Genomic DNA, 23,628 nt, shown 5'->3' with positions numbered 1-23,628 from the left:
TTCCAAAGCTGCCAATTATATGCATAGTCGAACATCTTTTCGTGACAAAATATTGCGCTTAAAACGGGCACGTTTTTTTATCCAATAATGACATAGCGCCCCCATAGGTTAAAAAGACTAGTAACACCCTATTCCAGTACAAAGGGAATAGAATGCCATTTGGGACGCATCCTATGTCTAGAGGCCTCTCTTCTACAGGATCCAATTAATCACTAAGACCCTCCATGATCAACATTCGAATTAATCATGTCTTGTTATGAATTACACTGACGCTGGGAAACACACACACAGGTTGAGACCAGCCGAGACAGAGTCATAAGTATTTGTTATTTTAAACTAGGCAAGTCAGTTATGAACAAATTCTTATTTTCAATTACGGCCTAGGAACAGTGGGTTTAATTGTCTGTTCAGGAGCAGAAGGACAAATTTGTACCTTGTCAGCTCGGGGATTTGAACTTGCAACCTTCCGGTTACTAGTCCAACGCTCTAACCACTAGGCTACCCTGCCGCCACAGGAGACACAGGGTCGATGGAGCTCAGGGCTGAAGCTAAGTCGTTGGATTCCTGCAGCAGCAGATGTCTGCATTTCAGGGGAATTAAATCAGAAAAAAAGACCAAGACATTCTGCCCTACTGTAGCCGGCTCCCTGTTCCCCACCGCCGCAGACAGAGAGGGGCGCAGAGGGAGAGCGAAGGAGGAAGGAAGGGGGAAGGAATGGAGGAAGCCATCAGGTCGAGAGGAGAGGAGGGTAGAGAGGACAGTAGAGCCATAGGAGGATGGGATGGCATCAAGGTGCTACAGTATGATCTCCCTGCAAGACAGCGTCTGTGAAGCAGACGGCAGAAACATGTCCTAGCCCCCAACCCAGAACACAGCCTGCTGCTGCTCCAGCTCTGCACACACACAAACACTCACACACAGACACACACGAACCGAAGATATAAAACATGGCACTAACCCAGAGGCTGCTGCCTCAACAGGGCTCAGTATTTACGAACAGCTGCCTCCTAGTCTCTGCACAACAGCCAAAGCATATTACATACCCTGGCAGGACTAGAGCTGCCTGCCAAACACATTGTGTGTGTGTGTGTGTGTGTGTGTGTGTGTGTGTGTGTGTGTGTGTGTGTGTGTGTGTGTGTGTGTGGAGATGAAGCAGAAGTGTCAGTTTAGGCCTTCATTCTGTAATTTATATGGGTAGTACAAAGTAAAAGTACAAAGTAAATTGCAGTGTGAGTTACAGTATAATAGTCTTACACACAATGGAGGCAAGACAAATTCCTTAGATGTACTTTACACCTAACATGAGCCTATTCATCAGGGACATACAATCAATAGCAAATATCACTATTGCACCAACTTCATTGCCTATTGTCATCTAAACGTCTATCTCCATCACAACAGAAGCATAAAGATTCTGGAAAAGGACTTGGATGGACCAGCATAGAGCTACGTAAACCAATCTCTCTCATCCTCTCAGAAACAAACCAGAGCTCTTAAAAAATTGTCTCTAATTAAAACAGTCCTGTAGGCTTTTTATATGAAAGACCTCATCCTCATCTTTCAACAATTCCAGTTAACATCCCTGATGTTTCTACATTGACTCACTGAAGCTTCGACACAACCTCCGGAGAACATCAAGATTATGATCTGGAAGGCAAAACTGATGCTAGATCCGCACTCCTACACTACCTTATCTGAGACATTTTGTGAATATGAGCCCAGAACTTCGTCCTACCTTTGAGAACGATGGGGTCCTTGCCCTCCCTCCTCAGCGAATCCAGGACCACATGGAGGGGCTGCGAGGAAGTCACCCTCTGGGGATCCATGGTATTTTCGTCATACACCACGATCTCTTTGGAGAAGATGCTTTTGAAGGAGTCCTTGCCGGAAGACTCGCGGCATGACAGGAGGTCCAACACTGTGATCTTGCCCTGCTGCAGCCGCCGCCGGCTGATCTTGTCCGAACAGTTGATGTGTACCGCTCCCTGGATGTGGCTCTTGTTGTACTCCATGAAGGGTCGGCAATCGATGATGACCGGGACCGGCCCGACCAGGTGTCCCATGGGGCATCTGGCCATTCGCTTGGCCAGCTCATTGGGGTGGATGACCCGGATGGCGGACCCTAGAGCCTTGGGTGAGCCTGAGGTGAGACTGGGGTCACTAAAGGCCTCATGGTGGACCATGCCCATGGGGTTGGAGGAAGAGGTGGGTCCAGCATAGCTGAGGTTGGGGCTGCTGGCGCTCACCTGGCTCACGTGGCTCTGGTGGCTCTGCTGGTGGCGCTGGTTGTGCTGGCTGTCCTTCTCGTAGGTGGTGACCGAGCAGCAGCTGGCACTGCTGCATCCACACGACAGGGAGCGCGTGGAGCCGTTGGATGAGGGCATATACGTGAAGTTGGTCGCCCGGATCTTCACCACCGTGGTGCTGATGACCGTTGCCTTGCTGCTGTGGCTGGTGACGGTGGTGTCCAGGTAACTGGTGTCCAGGCACAATCGGAGTTCCTGAGGTCGGATCGGCCTTGGCAGCGCCACCACAATTCTGTCGTCGAGGGGAGATGGAGGCATGGGGAGGCTGAGGGTCAGGACGTCTAGGGAGAACTACAAGAAGCCAGTCTACATGGGGAAAGATTGACAGAAAAAACAAAATGTCAGGGCTTGCATGCATAAAGCATTTCAGAGTAGGACTACTGTTTTAGGATATGTTTTGCCTTTTAGATAATAATAAATAAGATTACAATGACACGGAGCTTGAAGCTAGACCAGTACTCCGAGATGCTTTATGAATATGGGCCTAGATTAGGTTTGTGAGTGCACCAACGGAATCCACTATAGACTAGAGGTCTTTATGGGTCCACCCTAACCTGAATACCCGAGCCCGACCCGGGACCCAAGCGGGCCCGGATCCAAAATTCAAACTTTTCCCTCAGGTTCAGGTCAGGTCCTGTTTGATTGTCATCGGTCTCTGGTCTATGTAACTGCAATTGATAGACCCAAGTGGACCTGAATGGACCTGACCACGGGTCTGCATAGCCTATAGCATATTTATTTTACAGTAATAAGGTGAATCTGTTCACTTATAGAAGGCCTAGCCAACATATGAAGACCTATTCGTTAACGAGAAGAGCAACGGGGCTGATAATCTTTTTTATTTTTTATTAAGGTCCAATTGGGTCTGATATAGTTGTAGTCTGGCCCATTTGGGTTCGGATGTGATTGTTCAAGTCCGGGTCCCCTTTTCTTAAAATGATTGTGTTGTATTACTTTATTGTATCACTGTATTATTGTATCACTGTATTACTTATACAACTAATATAAGGACAGGACATGAGACGGGAGTAGAAATTAACATGGGCATTGTTTAATGTGTTTCACAGGAATAACATTCCAAGCATTTCATCGTAGGTAAGCAAGGGAGTTACAGGTGCCCTAAAGGGACAAAACTAGAATATCAATACACAACATATTCCTCCCCCTTTACCTTTGATGATTCAATGTTTTGCCTATTGTTTTCTTTTTAACATAAGTTATCTTAATGTAAATAAATGAACTTCTCAGAATAACCTTTTTTATACTAGGGAAAGTGGGTAGACTGACACAGTTCCCCGACTTAACCCCGGGGTGTATTCTGCCCCAATGTCAGAGGTTAGTCTGAACTAAATAGTCAACCTGTCACGGGTTCGTCTTTCTCTTGCAGGGTAATGACGACGTACAGGTGAGTCTACAGTCACATTGTCTCTGAGTCGGAGTGGTGATGGTGTATGCACAGACTGGGGTGCAACAGTACCCTGAATAGGCTCTCTGGCTGGTTCAGGTGAGTCTGGAGCACTTTCCACATTTGTAGGTTGCTGCAGTGGATGTTCAAGTGATGGCTCGTAGTCATGGTAGGCCTCCAGTAGCTGATCTTGGATTGTCGCTTGACAGGAGTCATCTCTGAGGTTGGTTCCTGGCAACAGTTGATCCACGTGTCTCCTCCAGATGATGTTTTCTGGTGTGTGAACTGTGTAGGACACAGGTCCTGTTTGTGCAACCACTGAGGCTGGTATCCACTTTGGAACTTTACAGTAGTTCCGAGCAAGAACTTTCTCTCCAGCTATGAAGCTTCTGTCATTTGCTTTGCTCTGTCTCTCCGCCCTGTGCTCTCTGTTATGTCTGTACAACCTGTTTAATCTTTGGAGGTCTCAGGAGGTTGAGTCGCGTGCAAAACTGTCTTTTCATCATGGCTGACGCGGGTGCCACTTTGGTTGTAGCGTGGGGAGTGTTTCTGTAGGTTAACAGGAAGGTGTTTTTAGGTGCCTATTGGGGGAGCCGTTCCCTTGTGATGATTTTAAAGCTTGCTTCATTGTTTGGACAAACCTTTCGGCGAGGCCGTTCGTTGCAGGATGGTACGGCGCTGACTTGATGTGCTGAATTCCATTTGCTTCCATGAATGATCGGAACTCCTCAGCCACCTGTTGGGGGCCATTATCACTAATGAGTTGCTTTGGCAAGCCGAAGCGACTGAAGATTGACAGTAGCTCTTTAATGGTTCTCTCTGCTGAGGTGCTCTTCATCACTATGACCTCAGGCCATTTGCTGTGTGCGTCAACTACGACTAAGAACATACAATCCTCCAGTGGGCCTGCATAGTCTATGTGGACTCGCTGCCAAGGCTCCCCTGGGAAGTCCCATGGGTGTAGTGGCGCTAGCTGAGACATGTTCCTCGTCTTTTGACGTGCAGATCATGACTTGACCTTGTCTTTGATAGCTGTGTCCAGACCTTGCCACCAAAAGTAGCTGCGTGTAATCTCCTTCATTCACACCATGCCACGGTGCCCTGAATGGAGTTCTTCAAGCACCTGCCTTCTCAGTGGCGGCGGTATGATAACCGGAAAACCCCATAGCAAGCATCCGAACTGAACTGTGAACTGGTTTCTCCTCACTAGGTAAGGTTATAGGCTGCCCGACATCTCTCCTTCTTTTCCACGAGTGACAATGTCCGCGACCTCAGACATCACTGGGTCAGTGTGGCTGAACTTTTTCACTTGGACAGATGTAACTGGGGCGTTCGTCACTTCCTTGAAGTAGAAGATTTCAGCCTGGGAGTGCTCAGTGTGTGCGACAGGTAAGGGAAGCCTTGAGAGACCGTCTGCATTGCAGTGCTGCTCAGACCTTCTGTACTTGATATCGTACTGGTGAGCAGATAACAATGCCCATCGCTGCATGCGGCTGGCTGCAAGCGGCGGAATACCGGTGTGGGGACCAAAGATGAAGTTGAGGGGTCTATGGTTTGTCAGCAGTGTGAATCGTCGGCCATACAGAAACTGATGAAATTTCTTAACTCCAAACACAATGGCGAGTGTTTCACGCTCTATCTGTGCATAATTGCTCTCGGCTTTACTTAAGGTCCGTGATGCGAAAGCAATTGGCCTTTCTTCACGTGATGGCATAATGTGTGAGACAACTGCACCAACGACATAAGGCGATGCATCAAATGCCAACTGTAATGGCAGGTTGGGGTTGAAGTGGGTTAGGGCCTCTGACTGAGCTAAGGCTGTTTTCACTTTCTTGAAGGCCTCCTCACATCTGTCTGTCCACTTCCACTGTTTGGTTTTGTTCAGAAGTTAATGCAGTGCTTTAACATGTTAGCTAGGTTGCTTCCGCAACGGCCTTCACCTTCGATGGCACCTTGTGGAGACCTGAACTGTCGATGACGTGGCTCAGGTACTCAACAGAGGGCCGGAAAAACTTGCATTTGTCCTTCCGGACCCTCAGACCGTTCTCCTCCAATCTCTGTAGTGTAGCGTTCTTGTTTCTCAGGTGCTCCTGCTCGTCTTTGCTGGTGATGAGTAGATCATCGAGGTAACATTGGACCCCAATGAGCCCACTCAATATCTGGTCCATAGCTCTCTTGAAACAAGGCCGGAACTGAGGTGATTCCAAAAGGAAGCCTCCGGTACCTGTACAGTCCTTTGTGAGTCACTATGGTCAACAGTTCTTGTGACTCTTGGTCCACATGCACATGTAGATAGGCCTGACATATATCTATCTTACTGAATTTTTGTCCTCCAGCTAAACCAGAAAAGAGGTTATCAATGAGGGGTAGTGGATATTTTTCAGCAGTCAAGACTGGGTTAATTGTGACTTTGAAATCACCACAGAGTCTGAGGGATCCATCTTTTTTTATGACTGGAACAACGGGTGTAGCCCATTCACTGGATCCAATACTCCACTCTCCACTAGTCTGTTTAGCTCAATTTCAACTTTTGGTTTTATGGCGTATGGGACAGGTCTAGCTTTGAAGCATTTAGTTTCATGTCTGGTTTCACGGTCAGTTTAACTGTTATGTCCTTCATACTGCCAAGTTCTCCTTTGAACACATCCGCGTGTTTCCTCAATATCCCTTGTAGGTTTGTGTCCTCTTTTGCAACCATGTGAATTTCCTGCCAGTTTAGTTTGATCTTTTCCAGCCATGTGAGTCCTAGCAATGCTGGATGGTTGCCTCTCACAATGTAGAGTGGTATCTTTACCTTCTGTTTGTTGAGCTCCACTGTAACAATCACGCTTCCTCTCACTGAAGCAATCTCACCGGTGTATGTTTTCAGCGTCATCTTTGTGGGCTGTAGTGTGAGGTAATGTAGTTTCTCCTTGTATACAGCCTCAGACAGCAAAGATATGGCTGCTCCAGTGTCCACTTGCATCCGTACTGCGTTTCCATCCAGTAGCGGTGTCACCCAGTATTCGTATCCATTGTCTGAAATGGACAAAACATGCAAAGATTCTTCCCCTTCAGACAGGGTATCACTTTGTTCATCCTCTATGTGCTCCATTTTATGCACTTTCTTTTTGTACTCCCTGAAGTCGCTTTTCCTTTGTCCAGTACTTTTGTTTGATTGTCTCTTTTTGTTTTTACATGCACGTTCGATGTGACCCTTTTTTCCACAACTTCTGCAGTCTAAGTCTTTGCACCAACACTCCACCAACACTCGTGCCTTGTTTTTTAACTCCATAGACACCTTTGGCACTTGGGTCGATGCACTTAACTGTTGTGCATCTTTATTTGCCATTTCCAATGACGTACTCACTTCTATTGCTCTCTGCAATGTTAACCTCTTGAAGCTAGGTTGCACTATTTTTATGTTTGGAAAAATAACGTTCCCAAAGTAAACAGCCTATTTCTCAGGACCAGATGCTAGAATATGCATATTGACAGATATGATTCATCACCAGGTTTTACAGGCGTTACCAGGCTGTGCAATATATTGAATGTTTTTCCTCCCATAACAGTCAAACATGTTGGCACGACTTCTGTTTTAATTCCATTTGCCAACACAAAGTACTCAAACGTTCTGTGTAAGAACTCCATTGTTCCACATATTCATCAAATGTTCCTATATTTCCAACCAATGCAGACATTTACGGTTTATTTTTCTTTCTCACACTTTTCAGACGTTCCCTTTACTCCCAGGCCCTTTTTTTATTTTAACTCACGCTGACTTCACTTTCTCCCGCAGCTAACTCTTCCTTTTTTAAATCTTTTTTTTAAAGAAATGTAGCGCAGCTAACTCTTCCTATCCCTCGAAGATCTCGTTGCTGTGACATCAAAAGCACGTTTTGTTTGTGTCTTTCTACAGCGAATTATTTTTAATGAATTTAACTCAGACTTTCTGCCGAAGATAATGAGCACAAACGTGAGAACGTTTCTTTTTCGTCGCCAGTTGTGTTGTATAGCACACTGTATTACTTATACAACTAATATAAGGACAGGACATGAGACGGGAGTAGAAATTAACGTGGGCATTGTTTCATGCGTTTCACAGGAAGAACATTCCAAGCATTTCAACGTAGGTTCTACTGGGGCCGTTCGGGCCCAGTTAAACCAGAGAAGACTTCTGCTATAGGCTACTAATGACGTGGGTAGAATCAATAATAACCACAGCGTCTATCGAATAGCATGGAGGTTTGTTGATGACCAATGCCACTGCCTGGGGACAGTGAATGAGAAACTAAACAGCTACACAGTCACCAAATATCTGCTAAGTAAACGTCTGCAAGACAACTACCACAGTCATGGGAATATGCAGGTTAAACAGAGAGCCTACTGACCATTTAGTGAGGGTGGATATAAACCATAGACTATATGATATATGTGGAGTGTCCAATGAATATATAGCCTATGAGCAAATAATATAATCCTCACAAATATGTGCAGGTCACACGGGATTGAAATTCACAGAGCAAATATCTGGACTACGCAACTAGGCTACTGTCAATTTCACATTGCAGTGCAATAAAGGCTATGCATTTCAGGTGACAAAAAAGACTGGAATACTGCCCCAACCTGTAGTAGAGCTACGCCGCAGTTTGGTCTCTCCCTCCAAATCACATCTGGGACAGTCATGGGATGCGCGAGGCTGCTTAAATTTCATCAAACGTTGTAATAATAACGATGTAATAAGCCATGTCCTCACATCAAAGTACGCCCATGGTCGCGTCGTCTGGCCCGTGCATTTAGTGTCCAGCTGTTTCAACTGGCTGGTAAATGTTTTTTAAAAATCACAGGGTGTACATTCATTGAAGAGACCGGCATGAGGACGTGCTGAGAATAAAAGTATGGAGGGCTTCCGCGGTACAGACACGGTTTGATTAGATTAAACATGTCAATTCCAATTCAAAGATGCCGCGGTTGGACAGCACATATTTATCTCGTATAGTAAAACATTGTATCGTTTGTACTGATAGTCTAGTCTGGATAATTTTGGCAACATTGTAGCCAGTAACAGATATTTGTAAAAAGTGATATTGAAAAACCAGCAGTTTATCATGTCAGTTAGCATGAAGAAAATTAGTTCTTGCAACGATCTAAAGGATATAGGATATCAAATAGCCTATAGTTTCATGTGAAATTCCCGATATCTGAAATCGTTCATATTTAACGTTAGCACTGTTATGACTTGAAATTGCTGAGTATGGTCTGTTCATGTTGATAACGCCAGCGTAATTTATACACAACTTGTAAGCTATATACACTGTGAAAGGTCGCCTAATAAAGGAATTTTAGAAGTTTACTTACATTTTTGTAAGACAATGTTTTGGGTGCTCCGGTTGAGTGTTGACGAATGTTATTTGTGCTCAATGTTGATTCCATTCAGCCTTTCCCAGTGCCGCGGACCCGCAACATTTCTACTTTTAGCCTGGTCCCCAGTAATAATATACAAGGGGTTCAGCCAACCTAGAGAATTGGCACTTTCGGATTGGCACGTGTATGAGCCAATAAACGAAATCATTAATATTCAATTAGTCGTTTTGTACAGTGAGAGCGCAGCGAGAACCAACCCAGTAGTGGGTGTTCCGCAGCGGGTCTTAAAAATCGGCTAGGTAGGGGAAATCTCAATTGTTATCCTCGTGTACTCCTTGTTGTCTCCTCGCCTCTTTCTCAAAACACATTGGATGAGAAATTCAGAGGGGAGGGACATTTGGCTTTCTCATCCAATGGATTTTGAGAAGGCGAGGAGAGCAGAGACAGGACGCGAGGAGTGAGTAATTGAGTTTCTCCTTAAATAGTCAAATGAACAATTCTCAGAGTCCCATGTATGAGAGTAGGGTGATGTCACTGGCAACCAATCAAAAGTGCTTTACGAGGAAGAGTGAAGCAAGTGTAGACGGATGATAACATTCTCAGATTAGAAATTCGTTCATCCTGTTTCGTCTTTAATGCGTTCTTCTCCGCCTATTTATGCAGAAAATACAGTCATAACCACTGTAGTAGTTGCATGCAATTTAATAGTTTAATAATGATTGTTTTTTCAGGGGCTAACTGGTTTATAGTGATTTATATTATGCAGCTAGGCTATGATATTACAATGGTAATGCATAATCTACAATAGCCTATTATATAAAGTTATGGCCACAGGTGCCTTCAATTAGCCTGTCTGTGATTCATGTTCATTGTAAATGATCTTGACAATTTGCTCATTTAGGGGTGTATCATGGATAATTATAGTCATGTGATGTCCTGCTCCAGAATAGCCATGCCTAGGTTCTCCCTAGTAGATACTGTATAACAAGGCTCATGTCTCTGCATATAAGACCCTGAACCAATACCCTACTCAAGATATTTTGATGTAGGGCTATGGCTTAGTCATGTATTTTATATGGACATTTAAAGGTTCATATGAAAGGGCTTATGCCTCTGCTTATAAGACCCTGAACCAATACCCTACTCAAGATGCTGTGATGTGTAGCTTGCACATCTAGGTTATATGGACATATACTTGTTCATTATAGCCTGTATACATTCTTCTTGGATATGCACTGAGTGTACAAAACATTATGAACATTAGGCTCTTTCCATGACCTAGATTGACCAGGTGAAAGCTAAGATCCCTTATTGATTTCACTTGATAAATCCACTTCAATCAGTGTAGATTAAGAGGAGACAAATGCATTTATTTTTATGCCTTGAGATGATTGAGGCGTGGCTTCATAACTTTTCGGGGTTTTGAAGAAAATGGCAGAATATATTCAGCCGAAGTCCGACGAAAGCAGATACAGATTCATTGCTTTAACTAATTATGACAAATGTTAAGAAAATTTAGAAAAATGTAATAAAGTAATGCCTTTTCAAATAAGTTACGTTACATGTTAATGTTGGCTGACAATTTGTTAGCTACGCTTTCCTTACGAACCGCATAGCATTATAGCAGTATGTACCGGTATGTTAGCTAGTTACCTAACGTTATTTGGCTACCAATACATCCAACTTGCCAGGCAGTATATATACTATCTGCTATCTATCAAACTACCCAGTGTTTATTGACTTGATCATTTTTCATCAAATCAAAGTTTATTTGTCATGTGCGCCGAATATAACAGGTGTAGAACTTACAGTGAAATGCTTACTTACAGGCTCTACCCAACAGTGCAATTAAAACAAAAACAAAAAAAAGGTATTTTGTGAACAATAGGTAAGTAAAGAAATAAAAACAACAGTAAAAAAAATTATAACAGTAGCGAGGCTATATTCAGTAGCGAGGCTATATACAGGCACCGGTTGGTCGGGCTAATTGAGGTAGTATGTACATGAATGTATAGTTAAAATGACTATGCATATATGATGAACAGAGAGTAGCAGCAGCGTAAAAGAGGGGTTGGGTAGGGGCACACAATGCAAATAGTCCGGATAGCCATTTGATTACCTATAGAGCGTGATCACACAGTTGTCCGGAACAGCTGATGCTCTCATGCATGCCTAAGTGTTGCTTGCTTCGAAGCAAGCATAGAAGTGATTTAGCTCATCTGGTAGGCTAGTGTCACTGGGCAGCTTCTCTTTGTAGTCTGTAATAGTTTGCAAGCCCTGCCACATAAGAAGAGCGTCGGAGCCGGTGTAGTACGAATCAATCTTAGCCCTGTATTGATGCTTTGCCTGTTTGATGGTTCATTGGAGGGCATAGCAGGATTTCTTATAAGCTTCCGGGTTAGAGTCCCGCACCTTGAAAGCAGCAGCTCTACCCTTTAGCTCAGTGTGAATGTTGCCTGTAATCCATGGCTTCTGGTTGGGGTATGTACGTACAGCCGCTGTGGGGACTACGTCCTCGATGCACTTATTGATAAAGCCAGTGACTGATGTGGTGTACTCTTCAATTCCATCGGAAGAATTCTTGTTCCACTCTGTGATAGCAAAACAGTCCTCCTCTTGCAAATAACTGGGATGTTGGCCTTGTCGGGTGTTCGGAGAATGTCCTTTGCGTTCTGCTTGTTGAAGAAAAAAAATCTTAATCTAATTCGAGTTGAGTGATCACTGTCCTGATATCGGTCATCCCGGTCATCCCCCTCTTCAAAGGGGGGGACACTCTTGACCCAAACTGCTACAGACCTATATCTATCCTACCATGCCTTTCTAAGGTCTTCGAAAGCCAAGTCAACAAACAGATTACCGACCATTTCGAATCTCACCATACCTTCTCTGCTATGCAATCTGGTTTCAGAGCTGGTCATGGGTGCACCTCAGCCACGCTCAAGGTCCTAAACGATATCTTAACCGCCATCGATAAGAAACATTACTGTGCAGCCGTATTCATTGATCTGGCCAAGGCTTTCGACTCTGTCAACCACCACATCCTTATCGGCAGACTCGACAGCCTTGGTTTCTCAAATGATTGCCTCGCCTGGTTCACCAACTACTTCTCTGATAGAGTTCAGTGTGTCAAATCGGAGGGTCTGCTGTCCGGACCTCTGGCAGTCTCTATGGGGGTGCCACAGGGTTCAATTCTTGGACCGACTCTCTTCTCTGTATACATCAATGAGGTCGCTCTTGCTGCTGGTGAGTCTCTGATCCACCTCTCACGCAGACGACACCATTCTGTATACTTCCGGCCCTTCTTTGGACACTGTGTTAACAACCCTCCAGGCAAGCTTCAATGCCATACAACTCTCCTTCCGTGGCCTCCAATTGCTCTTAAATACAAGTAAAACTAATTGCATGCTCTTCAACCGATCGCTACCTGCACCTACCCGCCTGTCCAACATCACTACTCTGGACGGCTCTGACTTAGAATACGTGGACAACTACAAATACTTAGGTGTCTGGTTAGACTGTAAACTCTCCTTCCAGACCCATATCAAACATCTCCAATCCAAAGTTAAATCTAGAATTGGCTTCCTATTTCGCAACAAAGCATCCTTCACTCATGCTGCCAAACATACCCTTGTAAAATTGACCATCCTACCAATCCTCGACTTTGGCGATGTCATTTACAAAATAGCCTCCAATACCCTACTCAACAAATTGGATGCAGTCTATCACAGTGCTATCCGTTTTGTCACCAAAGCCCCATATACTACCCACCATTGCGACCTGTACGCTCTCGTTGGCTGGCCCTCGCTTCATACTCGTCGCCAAACCCACTGGCTCCATGTCATCTACAAGACCCTGCTAGGTGGCACACGCTCCAGCAGGTATATCTCTCTAGTCACCCCAAAACCAATTCTTTCTTTGGCCGCCTCTCCTTCCAGTTCTCTGCTGCCAATGACTGGAGCGAACTACAAAAATCTCTTAAATTGGAAACACTTATCTCCCTCACTAGCTTTAAGCACCAACTGTCAGAGCATCTTACAGATTACTGCACCTGTACATAGCCCACCTATAATTTAGCCCAAACAACTACCTCTTTCCCAACTGTATTTAATTTATTTATTTATTTTGCTCCTTTGCACCCCATTATTTTTATTTCTACTTTGCACATTCTTCCATTGCAATACTACCATTCCAGTGTTTTACTTGCTATATTGTATTTACTTTGCCACCATGGCCTTTTTTGCCTTTACCTCCCTTCTCACCTAATTTGCTCACATTGTATATAGACTTGTTTTTTTTTTTTTTTTTTTTTTTTTTTTTTTACTGTATTATTGACTGTATGTTTGTTTTACTCCATGTGTAACTCTGTGTCGTTGTATGTGTCGAACTGCTTTGCTTTATCTTGGCCAGGTCGCAATTGTAAATGAGAACTTGTTCTCAACTTGCTTACCTGGTTAAATAAAGGTGAAATAAAATAAAAAAATAAAAATATCTAGAAGCTCTTTTTTGCCGTAAGATATGGTTGCAGAAACATTATGTACAAAAAAGTTACAAAAAACACATAATAGTCTAATTGATTGGGCGCCCGTAAAACTGCTGCCATTTCTTCCGGCGCCACGATTCAATGGCTATCTACTAATTTCTAATTTCAGAGCACTCTCGCACAGAATAACTGATGAATTGATGAGTGCTCAACACCCATTCAATATGGCCCAGTGTCAGTAAATGTTGGCAAAAAAAAGCGTAACTAAATTGTTCCCAGCATCACAGGTACAGTCACCAACGCTCTGGATAACATGAAAACAGCCTATCCAGCTCTGCTAGGGCGAGTAAAATGGTCAGAGTGAGGTGTTCTCTCATTTGTGTCTGGAAGTAGCTAGCAAGCTAGCCAGTTAGCTTGGGTGCTTGACTGCCGTTGTGAGGGCAGAACGCTCGGATCAACCCTACTCTTTGGCCAGAGCGTCCAGTGTGTGCTCTGAATTTACAAACGGACAATCTGACGCTCTGAATTTAGAGGGCACACTCCAGATTGAATTTACGAATGTTTAGCTAGTCATTTGTAAAACTAACAATCTAGCAACAGCATCAACGTCAGGTAGACAGTCGAAGCCCTGGTATGCTCAAACTTAAACGATACCGTTCATTTCCAGTATACTAAAATTAACTAAGAGTACATAGTATGTAGTATATACTTATTAAGTATGTAGTATACAGTATGTTAGTATGGGTATTCGAACACAGCTATGGATTATGTATGTGTGCCATTCATAGGGTGAATGGACAAGACAAAATATATACACTCAACCGTTTCCTGTGTGTATCAAGAATGGTCCACCACCCAAAGGAAATCCAGCCAACTTGACACAACTTTGGGAAGCATTGGAGTCAACATAGGCCAGCATCCATGTGGAACACTTTCAACACCTTGTAGAGACCATGCCCGATGAATTGAGGCTGTTCTGAGGGCACTATATTGTAATTATTTCGCCACTATGGCCTATTTATTGCCTTACCTCCCTTACCCTACCTCATTTGCACACACTGTATATAGACTTTTTCTATTGTATTATTGACTGTATGTTTGTTTATTCCATGTGTAACTATGTGTTGTTGTTTGTGTCACACTGCTTTGCTTTATCTTGGCCAGGTCGCAGTTGTAAATGAGAACGTGTTCTCAACTAGCCTACCTGGTTAAATGAAGGTGAAATAAACATTTTTTTAATTGAAAAGGGGTGTTTGGGAGGTGGTGCAACTCAATACTAGGAAGTTCTTAATATTTTGTACACTCAGTGTATGTCCTTTCAAGAATCAATTAACCCCTATGATACAAGTCTATTACTGTAGAATAACTTTTATTTAAAAAAAAGAAAATTTAACTGCCACTTAGTGTCATTCAAATGTACTTTTATTCTGTTTTATTTTGACTTGAGGAACTTATTCAAGAATGATCTAATGCAATCTATTACAAAAAATAAAGCAAACGGGATGGAATATGGACAGAAATGCACAAAATTCTTCCCGAATCTCAAATACAAGAAAGCTAACAAAAATAATTAGCAGAAACCCGTTAGTGAAGACGGAGTCATCTATGGTTCCCCAAATTATATTTTAAAAGAGGAAGCTAATTATTTTAGGCAGATGTTCTCTTTTCCGTCTCATCCTCTCCCACTGAATGAAGATTACGGTAAGGAATTCTTTCCAAATAATATAAAAAATGGAAAATTAACAAATGTACAGAAAGTTCAGTGCGAAGGCCAAATTAAAGGAATAACGTTTTGAGGCTATTAAATCCTTTCAGTCTGGAAAAACCCCAGGGCTTGATGGCATACCGGTAGAGGTATATCAAGTATTTTTTGATATACTAAAAGCTCCATTTGTCACACCCTGACCTTAGAGAGCCTTTTATTCTCTAATTTGGTTAGGTCGGGGTGTGACTAGGGTGGGTACTCTAGTTTTTGTATTTCTATGTTGGCCTGGTATGGTTCCCAATCAGAGGCAGCTGTCTATCGTTGTCTATGATTGGGTATCATATTTAGGCACCTTTTTTTCCCACTGGGTTTTTGTGGGATCACATTTCTGTGTAGTTGCCTGTGAGCACTGCTTGAGCTTCACATTTTGTTTGCTGTTTATTGTTTTTGTGAGTTTCCTTTATTAAACATGTGGATCCCAAATCACGCTGCTGAGTATATTTCCAGTTCGTACGACGATCGTGACACCATTGTTAGATTGTTTTATCTACTCCTATAGAAATGGTAGTTTGCCAGGTACTCAGCAGGAAGGTCTGCTTTTTCTATTACTAAAACAACACCCAGATGGCAAATATAAAGACCCAGTCCATCTAAAACACTGGAGGCCCCTTACACTTCAATGTGTGATGCAACAATACTAGCAAAATGCATAGCACTCAGAATTAAAAGGGTTTTAACCAGGTATTGTTCATCCTGATCAGACAGGTTTTTTTTACATGGATGATACATTGGAGATAATATACAACAACTACTAGAAATAATAGAACATCATGAAACATACAGTGGGGAGAACAAGTATTTGATACACTGCCGATTTTCTTCCCTCAGTAAGAGCATTGAAGATACTAAGCAGTGGCTCCGTAAGAAGCATCTCAAGGTCCTGGAGTGGCCTAGCCAGTCTCCAGACCTGAACCCAATAGAAAATCTTTGGAGGGAGCTGAAAGTCCGTATTGCCCAGTAACAGCCCCGAAACCTGAAGGATCTGGAGAAGGTCTGTATGGAGGAGTGGGCAAAATCCCTGCTGCAGTTTGTGCAAACCTGGTCAAGAACTACAGGAAACGTATGATCTCTGTAATTGCAAACAAAGGTTTCTGTACCAAATATTAAGTTCTGCTTTTCTGATGTATCAAATACTTATGTCATGCAATAAAATGCAAATTAATTACTTAAAAACCATTCAATGTGATTTTCTGGATTTTTGTTTTAGATTCCTTCTCTCACAGTTTAAGTGTACCTATGATAAAAATTACAGACCTCTACATGCTTTGTAAGTAGGGAAACCTGCAAAATCGGCAGTGTATCAAATACTTGTTCTCCCCACTGTATAAGAAGCCAGGAATGGTATTTATAGCGGATTTTGAAAAGGCATTTGATAAAGTAAGACTGGATTTTACTTATAAATGCCTGGAGTTTTTTCAATTTCGGTAATTCTCTTATAAAATGGGTAAAAATAATGTATAGCAACCACATGTGTAAAATAGTAAATAATGGCTACTTCTCAGAGAGTTTTGAATTGTCAAGAGGAGATAAACAAGGGTGTCCGCTGTCACCATATCTATTCGTTATGGCCATCGAAATGCTAGCTATTAAAATCAGATCCAAGAACAACATTAGAGGATTATAAATCCAAGGCTTAAAAACAAAGGTGTCCATGTGTGTCGATTACTCAAGTTTTATGTTAAGTCCACAAACTAGATCCCTGCAATGTCTCATTAAAGATCTCGATAACTTTACTGTACTCTCTGGACTAAAATCTAATTATGATAAGTGTACAATATTACGTATTGGATCCTTAAAAAATACAATGTTTACATTACCCTGCAGCCTACCTAGAAAATGGGCTGATGGTGAAGTAGACATACTCGGTATTCATATCACAAAATATATAAATAAGCTCTCCACAATGAATTTCAATAGAAAACTTGTAAAAGTAGACAAGATCCTGCAACCACGGAGAGATAAATTCCTGTCTATTTGTGGAAAAATTGCCCTGATTCCTTAGTCATATCTCAGTTTACTCATTTACTTATGGCGCTGCCTACTCCTGATTTGTTTTTCAAATCATATGAGCAAAAAGATATTTCACTTTGTCTGGGACGCTAAACCAGACAAAATAAAACGTGCCTATCTATATAATGAATATGAATTGGGTGGGTTGAGATTAAATATAAAAGCACTAAACATCTCTGTAAAAGCTTCACTCATTCAAAAGTTTTATTTGAATCCTAAATGGTTCTCGACTAGATTAATAAGAAAAGCTCATCCATTGTTTAAAAATGGCCTTTTTGCCTTTTTTCAAAGAATCTGTCTTTTTCAAACAAGCATTGCAGAGCTGGCTACAATTTCAATTTCATCCCCCTGAAAAGATATTACAAAAAATATTATAACTGAACTCAAATGTGCTGGTTGACAAAATACCTGTATTTATGTGAAAGATGTTTGAAAAGGGTATTTTGTTCTTAAATTATATTGTTGTGTCCTTCATGGAGTTATCAGAATTGTATGGGAAGGTCTGCTCAATCCAATAGTACAACCAATTGATTACAGCATTGCCCAAAAAATGGATGAGGCGGGTGGCAGCGGGAGGAGGTAGGGAACTGGTCTGTCTGCCCAATATAAAGGATCAAAACTGGAGGAATAAAAATAGCATAAATATGAAAGTATAACAGTTTCATTTGAGGACCAGGATGTTGACAACTGCCATACAGATTGCAAAATAGATTTTTGATGTACCGATTTCATGGTACAGGGTGTATGAGTTGATATATTAAACAACGCAAGATTCAAAACTTTGTGCTTTTCAGCTAAAATTATTATATAGAATTCTTGCCACCATCAAAATGTTGAATATTTGGGGCATAAAATCATCGAAGCTCTGCAGATTTTGTTGTGAGGATAGAGAATCAATAGACCATTTATTTTGGTATTGCCCTCAGGTAGCCTGTTTCTGGTCTCAGGTTCAGGAATGGCTGAAAATGCATAGCATTGACCTAAAATTGACCCTAGAAATAGTCATGTTAGGAGATGTGGAGAGACTGGATCAGTCAATTACTAATATACTATTACTCTTAGTAAAAGTATTTATCTTCAACACACAATCTGTAGATTCTATTCGATTAGATGTTGAAAGATATGTGTTGTGTAGAAACACGAAGTGGGTGGCCAGCAGAGATAGATGGGATGGGCTGAGGGTTGGTATGTGGAATTGGAGACAAGTGGGAGTGGAGTTGCTGTGTGTGAGAGAGTATGATGGTCAAAAGATAAAATAAAAAAAGTCAAAATACAACTTATTAAAGTTAGTTTTGATTAACTACACAAAGTTGGCTGCCCATCCCATCCAGTCAATTCTGACAAGGGATAGCAGGTCAATGACGCAAAGACTTTGAAAACCTGTCCAAGAAAATAGGGTTATAGTGCTGCTTGTTTACACACACAAACAAAAGTTACCCCTGAAGCCTGTAAAAAATGTGAGGTAATATTGTTGTTGGGTAATTAAGTGGCAGCGGGCCCGTTGAGAAAAGTGCCAACTTGGCTAAGAGCACATGCTCCCATATGACAGGACACATGTCGTAGGGAGAGGGTCTCACCAAGACTCTCTATTTATACCCGTTGGCAGCCTTGAACAATGCAGGACATTTATTATTGCTTCTATTCTTAGCAGCTGCACAGAGGGGGTATTTATAAATGTGTGACTGGAGCTGATCAAAGCCCCATCCAATTTGAATTATCTGAGACCTGGCCATGAATAATTGTTCACCCCGCAAGACCCTAGTTTAATCGTATCAATGTCCACACTTAAGTGTATGTATGGTATCATGGTTTGATAGAGAGTGTGATTGGTGTCGTTGATGTTTTGTTATGTTATGTTACGTTATGTTTATCCCATAAACTATTTCACCTGACATTATGCTAAAACTAAAAATGGATGCAGGTGTAGATACAGGAAATACAACACGTTCAGATTTACATAACATTCAAATTAATACTCATAGTCAATGTTGAAATAGCATCGGCAGTTGGTGATATCACAGCCGGGTTGTGTTGTTATGAATATGTGTCACTGTTAAAGGTGAATTTCACCCAGGGGAAATCTGGGATTGTTTTCATCATGTCTGAGGCATTTCTAGGACAGTGAGATGTGTTTCACACATAATTGCCCAGGAGTAAGGCAGGTCTGGGCTTTGCATGCTGAATTGATACACCGTATCACGGCCTCTGGTGTATTTATGGGGGAGGCTGACAATAAATGTAGTCCTGCTTTTTGGCATTTCGCAAAGGCTCTATGTGATGCTGATCGCACTATAAGTTTTGTGCATGTAGATATGGTTGTCCTTATTCAATAGAGCCTTTGGACATCTTTCAGCGATGTTCTTATCAGCAGATTCATTGCTAATTATACAAGCTGACACAATTTTTATTTGAAAGACTACAACTCGTATGGGCGGTGCTTCGTGCTCTGGCCCCGTCCTGCCCCAAAGGCAGACTTTTTTTAAAGGGAGGCGGACACAATCCATTTGGCAAAACGGAAATAACTGACCAGAGCACAATGGCTTCAAGTGACTCCTCTCATCAACACGAATTCGAAGATGGAGCTTTTTTTTTTGCTACATGGTGACATTCAACCATACATGTTTCAACCGGAATATAGCGAAGAGGATTCGAAACAAGGAGTTGGATTTTGCTAGAGGCTCAGCTACAGCCATTTACAGCACCAAGAGGGCAGATGACAAATACGGTGGCTAGTAAGTCATTTTTCCTGCAAGCCACCTAGATATCTTTAGTTTATCTACTGAAACCCATATTGCGTATTACTGACGAACATACTTTTGTGGTACAGTGGGGGGACATCATGTTTTTTCCCAGTTTGCTAACTTTAGGTAGCTAGCTAAATTAGCTAAACAATACATAGTCATATTCATGACAAAAAAATGTAAGAGGTTTTACCATGAGAGACCTATTGTATCTCGATTGTAAAACCTCTTCTCTTTTTAGTCGTAGATATGGCTACTTAACAGCAAGTGATAACGTTACAACCAGCTACCTAAAGCTAGGTTTATCAGCAAACGTTAGCACATGACTGGAGTTGGCTAGCTAGTTAGCCTGGCACCTGCTAACTTATTACTAGCAAACATGTAACATCAGCAACTGTAAATAGTTTTACTAGCTAGCTATGTAACATAATTGACAATGACCATGGATGCATTTCAAAATCACAAAATTCTAGGCATGACGCAAAATAGGATTACAAACAGATGTGAATAACAATTATAGGCTATGCAGCAAGCTAGCTACTTAAGTTTACTAGCTAACAGTGAGGAGAAAAAAAATAATACAACAATTTAAATGTTGTAAATCTCTAAAAATGCTAAGCTGGTTTTAATATAAAAAAGATTTGCCTAAGCATGCCCGTTAGACATGTCTGTAGCTAGATACTCTGCCTACCTACTTACCTAGGTACATTTCTACTGTCTGGTCACTGTGCAAAGATTGAAGGCTATGCCATATTTCTTTCTATTAGGCTAGATATTGTTCTAAATGTAATCTATGTGCCTATGCACATGTTTGCATGTTCAACTAGTCTACCCTAATAGTGTTATGCTGGCACAGTTCAACTGTTGTTTAAACTGTGCAATGGAGTATCATTTATTATCTTTTTTTGTCTTACAGGCAATACTGTGTGGTGCCTGGGCTTCTTTCTAGAGTGGATTCTTAGAGAGAGAAGTAATTAATTTGCCTGCGCATGTCATTGTAGAACTGACTCCTGTGAACTGTATCCCTCTCGATGGATTGGACATTATGCTGGATTTCAAGCAGAAGATGACTCAAGAGGAGCTGAATGGCAGTTTGATCATGACAACACACCTCCCACAGCTATACATTTGTTCTCTGAATTTACTGTATGTTTCTTTGGAATGGCAATTTTATCATGACCACCTCACCCATCATCTGCTGATCATCAGTTCTCTTAGCTACAAATTGATACACCAGACAATGTGATTTAACCAAATATGTTTGGTATCCATTACTGGGAGTTACAGGATAGGTACTGTTTGGTGTAGCACAGCATTTTTGTGGAAACAGGAGTCTCAGAAAATGTCCATGTCCAGTTGCAGGGGTTCAGTTTGAGTTTAGAAAATGCTAATTTATCGTAACAAATACTAGCTTATGCTAGCTAACATTAGTCCAAGATAGAAAAAACAGACAAACAAACATGCTTACTCGGCTGAAGGTAGCTACCAGTCTAGCAGTGACTACCATGGCATTGGCGAAATTGATTGACAGTGTGTATCCAAAAGATAGCTAGCAATATGATTTTGCTGATGGCTTTCAGAGTTCAATACAAGACTGTAATGTTTGCTAACGTAGATAATTTAACTAGTCCAGCTAACGTTACGCTACCTCGAATTGAGAATCTTTCATTTTGTTGTGAAAGGAGAAAACGATGGTATCGCATCACTTCTCAGCTATCGTCTAAATGGATTCCCCATCTGTTCAGCCTGAAAATCCCTCTGATAATCTTTGGTCACCGTAAGCATCATTCTTCATATCCGCAAACCACTGGCAGCATCTGGATAAAACTCTGGTAGGTAGAAAGGTGAAAGATAACACATTTTTGCACTTGGTTGTAATTAGGACAGCCAGACAGAAGACCACGCGGGCATGATGACAAACGTTAGTTAAAAAACAAACGTATAAATAAAATGTGCCTGGAGAAGTTCTGAGATTTCTGTGTGTTGTAAACAACGCCATGAACCAAGTTTGTGGGCACACCCCATCTACCTAACGGTGCTATCTGCATTCACTATGAATGCTGCCCTTACAAAAAAAACATTGCCGTTTGGAAACTGAAAAGTGCAGTAACTGCAGTTATACTGCACTCTAACTGCATTTGCACTGCAGAATTACTGCAGTAAAAAAAGTAATTTTGGACGCAGTATTTGCAGCATACTGCTGTTACACTGCACTATAATTGCAGTTATACTGCACTCTGACTGCAATCTTTTTTTGTAAGGGTGGACTGTGGTTCACTATGAGCAGACGAATACACAGGAATTCAAAACTTCCAGATTCTACCGGTAAAATGAAAATGCGCTCTTTCTAGCTTGTGGTTTGGATAATGTTGATGTTTATGACAAAAATTTAATATTGTCAATAAAATAATGACTATATGCTGTGATAGAGCCAGTGTGAAATTCCCCTTTCATGTTCATGAAAAGCACTTACAGTAATTGTCCCAGGTTGAATAAACATAACAATTAATCACCAACCCTGAATCAATATTCATCTTAGTCACATTTTACAATAGTAACCAAAATAATATCACCAGACCATTCTTGATGATGATCTCCTATTGTTTTCTGTGGTAGGTATGCACCATTCAGGACAGCAAAGGCTATGCAGCCTACTTGTCAGGTGCTAGTGAAAGCCACAACTATTTCCACTGGTAAAAAAATTAAGTGATTCTGTTATATTCTAAAGCCTCTTCCAAAATACACAACACGGTTGTACTCTGGGATTTCTGAAAAATACACAACAAATGACTCAGCATAGCAGATTCATCAGCTTTCCCCAGTGAAACCCATGCTAACACTGACAGCGTGGTGAATGTGCTTTTTGCAAACTGAGCCAGTTTGTCTGGTTACAAAACATGGAATAAAAGTACAGGTCAACGTTGGTTGGAGGATTGTCACACTGATGTTAGTGAGGTATTTTGAAAGGCTAGTTTGTCCTACAGAATGGTTTAGCTTAATGCGCATAGATTCTATGTTTGTCAAACCTAGAAATATCTTAGATAAACTGCATGAATGCTGTGGAACCTATACTCTAAAAACAAATAGTTATATATAGTGCCAAATAAGGTTTATTATAAAGAACCATGCTCTTAAGGTTCTAAATGGAACCTGTATGGTGTTATAAAGAACCATATCCCAAGGTTCTATAAATAACCATTAAAAAAAGGTTATATACACCATCAAAAAAGGGTTCTGCTATGGATACAACCCTTTTTAGGACTACAAATATAGGATCTTAATTTGAGCCAGTTTGCTACAGCAGGAAAAGAATCCTGCAGCAACAGAAAATGTAAATAATTATGTGAATTATAATTAATGTGCATGTTTTGTAGGGGTTAATACATTTTTCATTAGGGCAAATGAAGTCTGACATTTTCAAATGGAAATTGCAACCATTAGAAGCCTAAAATTGCCTTGAATAGACAAGTTTGCATTTCCTGCACAAAATAGTGATCAAATTAAGATATTGCATCTGTGTATATATAGCCTTCTATTATGGTTATTTGTGGAACCTTTATGGAGAATGGTTATATAAA

The 23,628-nt window shown here is 41.5% G+C and overlaps 1 protein-coding gene and 1 pseudogene across 1 annotated transcript in view; both read right to left on the bottom strand.

The window, feature by feature from the left end:
- dusp10 (dual specificity phosphatase 10) overlaps nucleotides 1-9,328 on the bottom strand; it is a 41,140-nt gene extending 31,812 nt beyond the window's left edge. The window contains exons 1-2 of the mRNA XM_029677281.1: nucleotides 9,049-9,328; nucleotides 1,736-2,612 (exon numbers count right to left, since the gene is read on the bottom strand). Coding sequence (XP_029533141.1) covers nucleotides 1,736-2,564 — 829 coding nt within the window. The 5' untranslated portion in view covers nucleotides 2,565-2,612; nucleotides 9,049-9,328. The remainder of the gene's footprint in view (nucleotides 1-1,735; nucleotides 2,613-9,048) is intronic.
- LOC115140631 (uncharacterized protein K02A2.6-like) lies at nucleotides 4,928-6,676 on the bottom strand (annotated as a pseudogene).
- Nucleotides 9,329-23,628: the final 14,300 nt, after the last annotated feature.

The sequence above is a fragment of the Oncorhynchus nerka genome, linkage group LG13, assembly GCF_034236695.1.
Source record: "Oncorhynchus nerka isolate Pitt River linkage group LG13, Oner_Uvic_2.0, whole genome shotgun sequence".
NCBI lineage: Eukaryota > Metazoa > Chordata > Actinopteri > Salmoniformes > Salmonidae > Oncorhynchus > Oncorhynchus nerka.
This window is presented reverse-complemented; position numbering and strand designations above follow the sequence as displayed.